We start from the raw sequence: 13757 nt of genomic DNA, 5'->3' as shown, positions 1-13757 counted from the left end.
TAGTCCCAGTATGGGTAGGTAGTGCCCCAGTTTAGCTAGTATAGTGCCCAGTATAGCTAGTATAGTGCCCCATTATAGCTAGTATAGTGCCCAGTACAGCTAGTATAGCGCCCCAGTATGGGTAGGTAGTGCCCCAGTATAGCTAGTATAGTGCCCAGTATAGCTAGTATAGTGCCCAGTACAGCTAGTATAACGCCCTAGTATGGGTAAGAGATGCTGCTAAGAGGCGAGCGGCTACAGGGGAATATAAAAGAAAAAGTGGCCGCCCGCTCATAAGGTAACAGGAGCGGCGGGGGGAGAGGGGCGAGATGACAGACCCACGGCGGCCCGGTGGAAAACTGCCAACGGACCGGCAGTGGGCCGCGGCCCGGGGGTTGGGGACCCCTGTGCTAACCAATCTCAATCATTCCATGTAGTGGGGTGGAGGGAGGGACTGCACAGTTTCTCACTTAACCATACCTTTCTACTGACTGAAAGCTTATGCAATTACTGATTCAGTAGAGAGGTGTGTTTTTTGGAGTTGAGCAGTTGCACCCTATTGATGTGTGGACCATGTCACTACAGTGGCCACATCATTTCAGGGGACTGGACTCTGACTGAGGAGGAGGAAGGGGACATCAGTAGTGACCAGGATATTTAGTGGACAGCATATAAGAACCATTAAAACCATACAAAAAGTATTTTGTATTTCCTTGCATTGCAATATAACTAAAATGTTTAATTATTTTGTACATGTGATAAACTACTAATGCTGATACCAATTAAATGCTTGAGTTAAGAAAAAAAAAAGTACTAGATACTTAGACGTACATTTAAAAGTGAGGCAAGTCAAACTGGACGTGAGATGTTACTGATATTCTACTATCGCCTTATCTTATCCTATCAGACTAACCTTCCCCCTTATCTATGCCTACCATTGACCTACCACTATGTATACACCCAGGGCCGCCTTCAGGGCATCACAAGGGGGACTGCTGTATGGGGCCCGAGTGAATGTGGGGTCCGGCTAACAGTGCCACAAACAGGCTGCAATCTGTATCTGCCCTTGTCTGTCTTTCTGGCAGCCAATTAATGTGGTGACAGAAGATCAGAAGCTCATCCAAGAGTTACCGTAGTCAGTGATTAAAGTACCTAAATGTTACACAAATGGGAGTAAAAGACTTTTACTTATCTGGGGCTCCTTCCAGCCCCCTGTAGTCTATCAGCTCCCTCGATACTCTTCAGGTCCAATCTGTTGTGCTGCTTTAAAGTCCACACAATCCAAAGGGGTTTCGAGGCACTTGGTATGTAGTGGTCCAGGCCGCACACTTCTTCCATGATGTTCATAGCTGGGATCGTTGTGCACAAGCGCAGTTACAGTCTTATGAACTTAGCATACGCAGAACCCTCCCAGCCATGGTAGTGCATAAAAAGCGGGCACACGGATGTTGGTGTGTTCAGGCCTTCAAAGATTGTGATTTGCCATGTGGGAAGTGAGGGGTTAGGTTTTCCCAATATGGGGCCCACAAATTTCTGATGGCGCTCCTGTATACACCTAACACTAACCTACCCTCTACCTACTCCTAACAATCACACCGCCGCTAACCGCAGTTACTGCAACTACCCAGAGTTAAGCTCCAAAGTAACCGAACCCTGCTGCCTAATTCACCACCGTTAACTTCACTACCCGGAGTTCGGCTGTAAAGTTCTACACCGCTATCTGCAACCCAGCTACAGGGTAGCCGAGCTCCATTGCCGCATTAGTTGATGCTACCAAACTACTCTCCATAGCCGATATTTGTATTGAGGCCTATGGTGGCGCTCAACTTATCATGGTGCTCAAATGACCTGCCCCGTATGTTTAGTAAATGAGAACTAGAGTTTATGGTTAAGATGATCAAAAATCACTTGGAGCACCTCATTCAGCCTAAAACCTCTGATCTCACGTTTTTTTTTTAGTCCCTTAGTACAAAAAGTATTGGTGTTCTTTATTCTGCTGCAAATATTAATTAGAAAGACAACGACACTATAGAACACACAAAACACGATGGCAAAGTTTATTTTCTTGGCATGAAAGCAGACATGAAAGTAATCAGAATATTTCAAAGCCCTGACTAAATGCGAATCCATTTCAAGAATAATGACAAACACTTCACTGTTTAACGCAGGACCATTTTTAAATGAGGACTTGGAATTTACTTTGAAAATGCGAGTTTGTTCAATGTTCCTTCTATCAATAAAAGCTGAAATTGAGCAATGTTCAAACAGTGTAATTAACTCCTAGTCACAGCTTACCGGCGACTTTGTTTCTTTCAGGTGTGAATTTTCGCAGGAGGGGGTGTGGAAATAAAGGTTCTTTAATCCCATAGCTCCTAGACATCACTTCAAAACAGCAACAGATAGACCACATTTTTACTATCTCAGAGACTAATTATTTTTGTACAGCCAATATATTCATTCCTAATTTGAAAGTTGGCAGAAAGTGTTACAAGTTGCATTCTAATGAGCTGAATGGCGAAAAGTAAACAAAGACTTCAGAATTTGCAACCATTTAGAAATACAGCTCCACCTCCCTGACAAACGTGGAACAGCAGTTTAGGAGAATTAAATAGGACCGGTTGCGTTCCAAAGCCACACTCTCTTGTCTTCTGTTGCAGGGTTGGCTGCTGATTAGCGAAGGCATGCTCCCCCCCCCCCCCACCTTCTTTTTGACAACTGTCCATAACTACGCCGCTTGATGAAAACCCTCTGACACCTAACACTAGCCTCATCCCCTTGATGAAGACCTTCTTTCTGATAACCGAGTGATGTGTAAGCCGTACCTTGCCCCTTGATAAAGAACCTCTAATACCTAACCCTTAACAAATCCCCTTGATGAAGACCTCCTTTCTGATATCTAACCTTAACTCACCCACTGATGTTTAAGCCGTACCTTGCGCCTTGGTGAAGACCTTCTGATACCTAACACTTACCTCATCCCCTTGATGAAGACCTCCTTTCTGATATCTAACCTTACCTCACTCACTGATGTTTAAGCCATACCTTGCCCCTTGATGAAGACCTTCTGATACCTAACACCTCATCCCCTTGATGAAGACCTCCTTTCTGATATCTAACCTTACCTCACTCACTGATGTTTAAGCCGTACCTTGCCCCTTGATGAAGACCTTCTGATACCTAACACTTACCTCATCCCCTTGATGAAGACATCCTTTTTGATATCTAACCTTACCTCACTCACTGATGTTTAAGCCGTACCTTGCCCCTTGATAAAGACCCTCTAATACCTAACGCTTACCTCATCCCCCTTATATAGACCCTCTTCCTGACACCTAACCCTTACCTTGCGCCTTGAAGATATCCTATTCCCGACATCAAACATCATCTTTCTAAACTCTATGGTAACAAAATATTTACACTTCCCACTACCTTATTCCATATTGCAAACCGTATTGTGCGCCCCCTTTCCAAAACGCTCGGCATTCGTGGCCCACCATCAAAGTATCTAGGTGATGCAACTGGAACATGTGGCATAATGTTGATGAATGTCACCACCGATTAAAGTGTACCTGAGGCGACATTTGACATGATGAGATAAACATGTGTATGTACAGTACTAATCATATTAATAACCAGACTGGTTTACTTGTTTTATTTTGCTGCCTGAAAGAGATAATTTCTAGGCATGGAAGTGACATCTTCTGTCTTGTTGGGTACCCTGTCTGGAATATAGTAAGCCTCTTTGATAAGCAAATTACAACCATACATGTTTTCCTGGCAGAATACAACTTCTGAGGGCAGTGAAGAGGTAGGACAAGTTCAATAGTTCATGTACTTTCACTCTGGGAGACTAAATAGGCTGCCACTGATTAGAGACAGTAAAATGTTCAACCTATTTTGCAAATGTTCAAATATAAAAGAAAACCATGGGATACTTACATAGATTCTGTAACACATTTTTCAGCCTCATTTCTTCTATCTTATAAGTTCCTATACCTGTTCTAATGTGCTCTGGATTACTGCAGCCTTTTCTAGTTGCACTTTCTCTGTAATTTATCTAATCTTCTTTTCTTTGTCAAGCTTTGTGGTCCCAGGGAGGAATGGGCTGCCTCTGTTGTAAAGAATTCAAGTTATGCATGCCGCCTACAGGCTCTGTGTGCTTTGTTTACTTCTAACAGACAGTGTCTCTGCTTTCAGCAGTTTGTGAGGCTGAGGGGGGAGGGAGCTGCCTGTCACATGCTGAGAAACTGTGAGAATCCCAGATTGGAGTGCAGACAGTTCACTATGTAATACAGTGGTTTGCAAAAGTATTTGGCCCCCTTGAAGTTTTCCACATTTTGTCATATTACTGCCACAAACATGAATCATTTTTATTGGAATTCCACGTGAAAGACCAATACAAAGTGGTGTACACGTGAGAAGTGGAATGAAAATCATACGTGATTCCAAACATTTTTTACAAATCAATAACTGCAAAGTGGGGTGTGTAATTATTCAGCCCCCTTTGGTCTGAGTGCAGTTAGCTGCCCATTGACATTATCTGATGAGTGCTAATGACTAAATAGAGTGCACCTGTGTGTAATCTAATGTCAGTACAAATACAGCTGCTCTGTGCTGGCCTCAGAGGTTGCCTAAGAGAATCTTGGGAGCAACAACACCATGAAGTTCAAAGAACACACCAGACAGGTCAGGGATAAAGTTATTGAGAAATTTAAAGCAGGCTTAGGCTACAAAAAGATTTCCAAAGCCTTGAACATCCCACGGAGCACTGTTCAAGTGATCATTCAGAAATGGAAGGAGTATGGCACAACTGTAAACCTACCAAGACAAGGCCGTCCACCTAAACTCACAGGCCGAACAAGGAGAGTGCTGATCAGAAATGCAGTCAAGAGGCCCATGGTGACTCTGGACGAGCTGCAGAGATCTACAGCTCAGGTGGAGGAATCTGTCCATAGGACAAATATTAGTCGTGCACTGCACAAAGTTGGCCTTTATGGAAGAGTGGCAAGAAGAAAGCCATTGTTAACAGAAAAGCATAAGAAGTCCCGTTTGCAGTTTGCCACAAGCCATGTGGGGGACACAACAAACATGTGGAAGAAGGTGGTCTGGTCAGATGAGACCAAAATGGAACTTTTTGGCCAAAATGCGACACGCTCTGAACACACCATCCCCTCTGTCAAATATGGTGGTGGCAGCATCATGCTCTGGGGGTGCTTCTCTTCAGCAGGGACAAGGAAGCTGGTCAGAGTTGGTGGGAATATGGATGGAGCCAAATACAGGGCATCTTGAAAGATAACCTCTTGGAGTCTGCAAAAGACTTGAGACTAGGCTGGAGGTTCACCTTCCAGCAGGAAAACAACCCTGGATATAAAGCCAGGGCAACAATGGAATGGTAAAGCAAAACATATCCATGTGTTAGAATGGCCCAGCCAAAGTCCAGATCTAAATCCAATCGAGAATCTGTGGCAAGATCTGAAAACTGCTGTTCACAAACGCTGTCCATCTAATCTGACTGAGCTGGAGCTGTTTTGCAAAGAAGAATGGGCAAGGATTTCAGTCTCTAGATGTGCAAAGCTGGTAGAGACATACCCTAAAAGACTGGCAGCTGTAATTGCAGCAAAAGGTGGTTCTACAAAGTATTGACTCAGGGGGACGAATAATTACGCACACCCCACTTTGCAGTTATTTATTTGTAAAAAATGTATGGATTCATGTATGATTTTCCTTCTACTTCTCACATGTACACCACTTTGTATTGGTCTTTCACGTGGAATTCCAATAAAATTGATTCATTCGCCCACCATGAACAGCACAAGGAAAACAAGCAGCATATAAGTGAGGCCATCACTTATATGCTGCTTGTTTTCCTTGTGCTGGTGCTGGTGATATTGGGCCAATAAACCTTTAAGCATTGTGGATGGTGCATTGTCTACTTTCTACTATACATTGGAATATTGCTACAAGGTGTGCACACCACAGAAGGGCCCAATCACCTTGAAAGGTCCACTTGGTGCATTTAGTGCCGACACTACAAGCTCTTTAGTCCACAAAATTGATTCAGGTTTGTGGCAGTAATGAGACAAAATGTGGAAAACTTCAAGGGGGCCGAAAGCCAAGATCACGGCGGGGAGCGGCGGAAATGGCAAAGTGGGATCCAGGAGATCACAGTGGCTGAATTGTTATGTTTTTTATTGTACAAATCGGACAGTACAGATTCTCTTTAAAAAGTCATTTTTAGGGGTAGGAGGAAAAATATAATTGTTTATTTCATCAGTTTATTTTCACTTCGAGTTCACTTTAAGAAAGTGTGTGTGGTGTGTGTGTGTGTAGGTGTGTCTCCCTAAAGTGATGACCAGGAAAAGTAAATCCCTGGCCATTAACTTAATAACTAGGGGAGCCTTTTAGCTCCTCAACATAACAGACATGGGGATAAAATCCAGGGCTGTGGAGTTGGAGTCGGGGCCATTTTGGGTACCCGTAGTCTGAGTCGGTGATTTCATAAACTGAGGAGTCGGAGCCGGAAGATGTTTATACCGACTCCACAGCCCTGATAAAATCATCCACACAATGTCAGACGTGATTCACATGAACACGATGGGATTCTGCTTATTCTTCTATTAGAGTATTCATTTCAGTAATTATCTGCATGCTCGCTGTGTTATTTTAACAAAGAAGGTCACATTAGCATATTGAGTCATTTACTCGGATTCCTGGTTAATGTGTATTCCTTGGCACAGCTTCATGCTGCACAAATGCAACTGAATTACGTAGACCTACTTCTACAGATCGTGGCTCTTCCTAACCAGACCACACTATCTTTCACTGCTCATTTTGCTCTACTCAGACCTTTCTGTGTAGCCAAACTTTCTGGAACAGCTGTCCTGGCTACAGAACCTTCCAGCCCAACATAACCTGCCGCCAGTTTACTACTTAAAGTGAACCTGAGATGGGCTTACTAAAAGATTTGATACTTACCCACGGCTTTCTCTTTCCCCATGAGCACTGGACACGTCCCTTGCCATCCTCCCGAGTTCCTCAGGACTAGTGTTGGGCGAACATCTAGATGTTCGGGTTCGGGCCGAACAGGCCGAACATGGCCGCGATGTTCGGGTGTTCGACCCGAACTTCGAACATAATGGAAGTCAATGGGGACCCGAACTTTCGTGCTTTGTAAAGCTTCCTTACATGCTACATACCCCAAATTAGCAGGGTATGTGCACCTTGGGAGTGGGTACAAGAGGAAAAAAAATATTTGAAAAAGAGCTTATAGTTTTTGAGAAAATTGATTGTAAAGTTTCAAAGGAAAAACTGTCTTTTAAATGTGGAAAATGTCATGTTTCTTTGCACAGGTAACATGCTTTTTGTCGCCATGCAGTCATAAATGTAATACAGAGAAGAGGTTCCAGGAAAAGGGACCGGTAACGGTAACCCAGCAGCAGCAGCACACGTGATGGAACAGGAGCAGGCGCAGGAGGAGAAGGCCATGCTTTTTGAGACACAACAACCCAGGCCTTGCATGAGGACAAGAAGCGTGCGGATAGCATGCTTTTTACCGCCATGCAGTCATAAATGTAATAAAGATAAGAGGTTCAATAAACAGGGACCGGGCGTCAACGCTAACCCAGCAGCAGCAGACGTGATGGAACAGGAGGAGGCGCAGGAGGAGAAGGCCACGCTTTCAGGTGCAACTCAGGCCTTGCATGAGGACAAAAAAATGTGTGCGCAAAGCAATGCAATGAGTAGTTTTCAGGACACAATGGGCTATTCGGAGGAGCTATTCCCACCCCCACAATCTTCTACCTGTGAAAGGTCAATGGAACAGCCACAAATGTTGTGCCCGGATTCACAACCTTTTTCTGTGGAAAATGCACCTCGCACTGAAATGCAAGGCGAGGCCGAGGATGAACATGACGTCAACAACTCAACATGACGCAAAATGGGGGCGGAACAGAAAGCTGCTTTCAATGTTTTGAAGGCCTTAATTGCCTCCGGTGGCCAGTTAGATGCATCATTCATCACACCCAAATCCCAGAGCAATGTGTGCAGGAATTTGAATCTCAGGAGGTGTACCGAGATCATCTGGACAAGTGACCAAGTGACAAAGTGACTAGTGACAAAGTGACTAGTGACAAAGTGACAAAATGACAAAGTGACAAAATGACAAAGTGACAAGTGACAAAGTGACAAGTGACAAAGTGAGAAGTGACAAGTGACAAAGTGAGAAGTGACAAGTGACAAAATGACAAAGTGACAAGTGACAAAATGACAAAGTGACAAGTGACAAAATGACAAAGTGACAAGTGACAAAATGACAAAGTGACAAGTGACAAAATGACAAAGTGAGAAGTGACAAGTGACAAAATGACAAAGTGACAAGTGACAAAATGACCAAGTGACAAGTGACAAAATGACAAAGTGACAAGTGACAAAATGACAAAGTGACAAGTGACAAAATGACAAAGTGACAAGTGACAAAATGACAAAGTGACAAAATGACAAAGTGACAAGTGACAAAGTGACAAGTGACAAAGTGACAACTGAGAGGTTGTTCTGGGGAGCTCCACTGCACTCAGTCGCATATGAGGAGAGGTCTCGTCGGGACTGCTGATCCTCCTCAGCTTGCTCAAAGCCTTGAGGGTTCCTGAAGATCCTCTGCTTGGAGTTCGCCGGGGTTCAGCTTGGTGTCGGGGTCGGCGGCGTCCTCCTCACCCCAACGTGGCAGATCTTCTGTTGAAGGAAAAAAAAAAAAATTGTTAAAAGTCCAGTACCGCTTCTGAAGGACTCACCAAGAGATGCAGGAGCGCTTCAATCCAGCGCACCATCGCTCGCTGGGTGATGTCCCTGCCTACGCGCTGGAATTCTACGCTGCACATGCTAGCACGCTTTTGCGCAGTGCCGAGGCGCATTCCAGCAGCTAGTAGCTACCAAGCTTCTGTGGATCTGATTGGGCCACCATGTTGGATCTCTGCCAAGTCCTCCAAAATTTTGAGCAATCCACGTTGCGTGACTGAGCAGTGACAACTCTACATTCAGCATTATAATACCACTGCTGTGTTTACTGAAGAAATCAATGTTGAAGATGGAAACCGCTGGCATGATGCAAGTGGGGGATTCTGAAGATGAAAACGATCAGCGTGATGATACCAACATCAGGCAACCTGCCTCAGGAAACGCTGGTCCCAGCTATGACAAAGAACAGGACGAGGAACAGCTGGAGTTAGAGCAGGAATTGGATGCCCCCACTGCCGAGGGACAGAGCGGTGCACGTTGGACTTCCACAATTTAGCGGGAAAGGACAGCAGAAGAGGAAGAAAGTGATGCTGGTGACGAATATGGTGCATCACAACAATCACAACTCTTACAAGAACATGAAGATAGAGGAGTCTGGCAGGACTCTCTGGCACACATGGCTCAATTCATGCTAGACTGCATTGAAAGCGGCCCGCGCATTATTCACTATTCATTATTATTCATTATTCTGGAATCTGGACAACACCAATTACTGGGTTTATACCCAGTTTATACAAACACAATGTTAAAAAACTGATTGAAGAAAGTGTCAGACAGGTCAAAAATGGAACAATTCCAGCAGGCCCTTGAGGATGGAGACTTTAGAGAGGAGATTGACATCCTCCTCCTTCTCTAGCCAGTTGTACGCCGACAGACTGACTTCAGCAAACCCAGGAGGACCAGGAGGGCAGCAAAGAACACAAGCTGCTGCTAGTGCCCAAAAGGGAATGGTATTGGCAGTGTCCTTGGAGTGGGAACATTTTCTGACACCCATGCAGCAGCCCACAGAACAGCAATCGGGCAGTTCCATGTCCTCCAACACCAATCGCCTAGAGAAGATGGTCAAGGTCCAGGACTACATGTCAGATGGCGTAGCTGTGTTGATCCATCTGCAGACAGACGGTGAGTGTGACAGGCAGCACAGAAGGACCATGGCAACTCACTCATAGTACCACAGTTTGATAGTGCTGCCCAAAAAATTATATGGATCCGTGGACCCGGGCACTGCAGGCAGTACTGGGAAGTGGGAACGCAGATTTTAGTACCTAAACACACGATACAACATGTTTTCCGGGGTCGGACTCTGAGGCACATACAGATGGTCCCGATCATCATCCTCATCATACAACTCTTCTCCTGAGTCTGACCCACCCACCACCTCTGCCACCCCAACATCCCCAGACACAGACCCCTCATCGTCCTCAACATTAACTTGGGATGCTGGCCTGAGCCCGACCTCCTCCTCCACATCAGGCCCCATCATCTCCTCAATGGCAGCCCTCATTAATCGTTCTGGCGACGGACCGATGGACACAACATTCTCCTCCGGAGAGGGCTGCTGCTGACCACTGGCTGCTGTAGTGGATGTTATAGCTTGCGTGGGGCGTTGGCTGTTGCTGTTGTTGGGAGTGCTGCTCACAGCGGAGGTCTCTGAGGAACTCATGGTGAGCTCATATAGTGGTTGGCGGTGAGTGGAGTATTACTGATCCCAGCAATATACACACTGACTGGCAGAGTACGCAATGCTATATAGTCTGGCTGAGCGGTGTACACAGAGTGGCAGTACACACAATGCTATATAGTCTGGCTGAGCCGTGTACACAGAGTGGCAGTACACACAATGCTATATAGTCTGGCTGAGCGGTGTACACAGAGTGGCAGTACACACAATGCTATATAGTCTGGCTGAGCCGTGTACACAGAGTGGCAGTAAACACAATGCTATATATAGCGTGGCTGAGCGAGGTGCACAGTGGCAGTACACACAATGCTATATAGCCAGGCTAAGCCGTGTACACAGAGTGTCAGAAAACACAATGCTATATATAGCGTGGCTGAGCGAGGTGCACAGTGGCAGTACACACACTGCTATATTAGTCAGGCTAAGCCGTGTACACAGAGTGTCAGAAAACACAATGCTATATATAGCGTGGCTGAGCGAGGTGCACAGTGGCAGTACACACAATGCTATATTAGTCAGGCTAAGCCGTGTACACAGAGTGTCAGAAAACACAATGCTATATATATAGCGTGGCTGAGCGAGGTGCACAGTGGCAGTACACACAATGCTATATAGCCAGGCTAAGCCGTGTACACAGAGTGTCAGAAAACACAATGCTATATATAGCGTGGCTGAGCGAGGTGCACAGTGGCAGTACACACAATGCTATATTAGTCAGGCTAAGCCGTGTACACAGAGTGTCAGAAAACACAATGCTATATATAGCGTGGCTGAGCGAGGTGCACAGTGGCAGTACACACAATGCTATATTAGTCAGGCTAAGCCGTGTACACAGAGTGTCAGAAAACACAATGCTATATATAGCGTGGCTGAGCGAGGTGCACAGTGGCAGTACACACAATGCTATATAGCCAGGCTAAGCCGTGTACACAGAGTGTCAGAAAACACAATGCTATATATATAGCGTGGCTGAGCGAGGTGCACAGTGGCAGTACACACAATGCTATATATAGCGTGGCTGAGCGAGGTGCACAGTGACAGTACACACAATGCTATATATAGCGTGGCTGAGCGAGGTGCACAGTGGCAGTACACACAATGCTATATATAGCGTGGCTGAGCGAGGTGCACAGTGGCAGTACACACAATGCTATATTAGTCAGGCTAAGCCGTGTACACAGAGTGTCAGAAAACACAATGCTATATATAGCGTGGCTGAGCGAGGTGCACAGTGGCAGTACACACAATGCTATATAGCCAGGCTAAGCCGTGTACACAGAGTGTCAGAAAACACAATGCTATATATATAGCGTGGCTGAGCGAGGTGCACAGTGGCAGTACACACAATGCTATATATAGCGTGGCTGAGCGAGGTGCACAGTGGCAGTACACACAATGCTATATATAGCGTGGCTGAGCGAGGTGCACAGTGGCAGTACACACAATGCTATATATAGCGTGGCTGAGCGAGGTGCACAGTGGCAGTACACACAATGCTATATTAGTCAGGCTAAGCCGTGTACACAGAGTGTCAGAAAACACAATGCTATATATATAGCGTGGCTGAGCGAGGTACACAGTGGCAGTAAACAATGCTATATATAGTGTGGCTGAGCGAGCGGTGTACTACTGTTCCCAGCAGCGACACACAATGACTGGGGGGGACCCTGGCTAGCGTGGCTGGAGAGCGAACTACCCTGCCTGCCTACCCAAAGCTAAACCCACAGACAAATGGCGGAGATATGACGTGGTTCGGGTATTTATTTACCCGAACCACGTGACCGTTCGGCCAATCAGAGCGCGTTCGGGCCCGAACCACGTGACCCGTTCGGCCAATCACAGCGCTAGCCGAACGTTCGGGGAACGTTCGGCCATGCGCTCTTAGTTCGGCCATGTGGCCGAACGGTTTGGCCGAGCACCGTCAGGTGTTCGGCCGAACTCGAACATCACCCGAACAGGGTGATGTTCTGCAGAACCCGAACAGTGGCGAACACTGTTCGCCCAACACTACTCAGGACGCAATCAGCCCTGGTAATTTGGCTTAGTTGCGCCAGCATGTGCAGAAGAGCCTGACTGGCACAGTTACCGGGGCTGATTGCGGCCTGAGGCACTCGGGAGGATGGCAAGGGACGCATCCGGTGCTCATGGGCCTGGAGGAAGCCCTGAGTATCAAATCTTATAGTAAGCCCATCTCAGTTTCACTTTAAAGCCAACCTGTAACACTGGAGGAAGCAAAAGTTAAATACTTATCTTGGTAGAGGGAAGGTTCTGAACCCTCCAGAAACTCCCCACATCCTCCTGCAGACCACTGCTGGATGGCGGTATCCCTGGAAGCAATAGCAAGGAGCTGCCACTTGGGTTCAGAGTAAAAAGCTGAGCCCATTTAGCTCCATGCTTATTGCGCAGTCTAAAGGTGGCCATACACTGGCAGATGCCAATCAGATTTGACCAACTGATAGATCCCTGTCTGACTGAATTGTGATCAGAGAGCGATCTTTTACTGCCACACACCGCAAACAGATTTTTTTTTTTAAAACACGTCAACTTCAAATCTATTAAAAATCTATGGAACTGTTAAAGAGCTGGTCTGACTGGTGGCCCAAAAAGGTCTCCCGCCATCTAGCTGTGCCCGGAGGCCCCTGCAAAGTATTAGCAGCAGTGGAGCAAGCTCACCTGTCCAGTCAGCACACTTCTGCTTCGATCCTCATCTTTCCACATGGCTCTTCCCCATGACCTGATGGAATGTACATACTCTGGTAACATGCCTTTGGGCCACGGAGACGAAATGCCAGAGAAAGAAGACCTATGGACACAGCCAGGAGAAGCGCTGGCCGGTTAGGTGAGTGACTGCGGCTAATTGCCAAAGGGGAGAATTATCAACTGGAGGGTCCGTCAGCCAGATTTGGGGCCCTGACAATTGCCCAGTTTTCCCTTATGGAAGTACTGGCCCTATATTTACCCTCCCTACCCGGGCTACTTTTTCATGCCACCCACCTGGAAACACTGAATTGACAAATTACAAATGTGGGGTTTCTTTATAAATACAAAGTCAAATAAAGCTTAAACATCCTGAGTATTGTGATATTACAGTGTGTACAGAAATACTGGTTAACATCTCAGAGTCCCGATACTGAAGGTTAGTAAAGATGCCCATAAATTGCTCGATTTGCGGCATCGTTTTCTGGCAGATTCAACCAGAATGATCAAATCTACCAGAGATCGATGGCACAGTGTGGCCGCCCTATGAAAAGTTTGATCGATTTCCAGCAAGGCTTATTTTACACTGCAAATCGCAGTTCCGATTCAA

At 46.0% G+C, this 13757-nt stretch overlaps 1 protein-coding gene across 2 annotated transcripts in view; it reads left to right on the top strand.

Annotated features, from left to right (window-relative positions):
- SLC36A4 (solute carrier family 36 member 4) overlaps positions 1 to 13757 on the top strand; it is a 594695-nt gene that overhangs the window by 461913 nt on the left and 119025 nt on the right. Inside the window, exon 11 of one of the 2 annotated variants that reach the window (XM_068264887.1) lies at positions 2296 to 2362. The exons of the other annotated variant lie outside the window; for it this stretch is intronic. Coding sequence (XP_068120988.1) covers positions 2296 to 2348 — 53 coding nt within the window. The 3' untranslated portion in view covers positions 2349 to 2362. Of the gene's footprint in view, positions 1 to 2295; positions 2363 to 13757 lie in introns of those variants that run through there. 2 annotated transcript variants of the gene reach the window in all.

The sequence above is a fragment of the Hyperolius riggenbachi genome, chromosome 2 (genome assembly GCF_040937935.1).
Source record: "Hyperolius riggenbachi isolate aHypRig1 chromosome 2, aHypRig1.pri, whole genome shotgun sequence".
Lineage (NCBI taxonomy): Eukaryota > Metazoa > Chordata > Amphibia > Anura > Hyperoliidae > Hyperolius > Hyperolius riggenbachi.
This window is presented reverse-complemented; position numbering and strand designations above follow the sequence as displayed.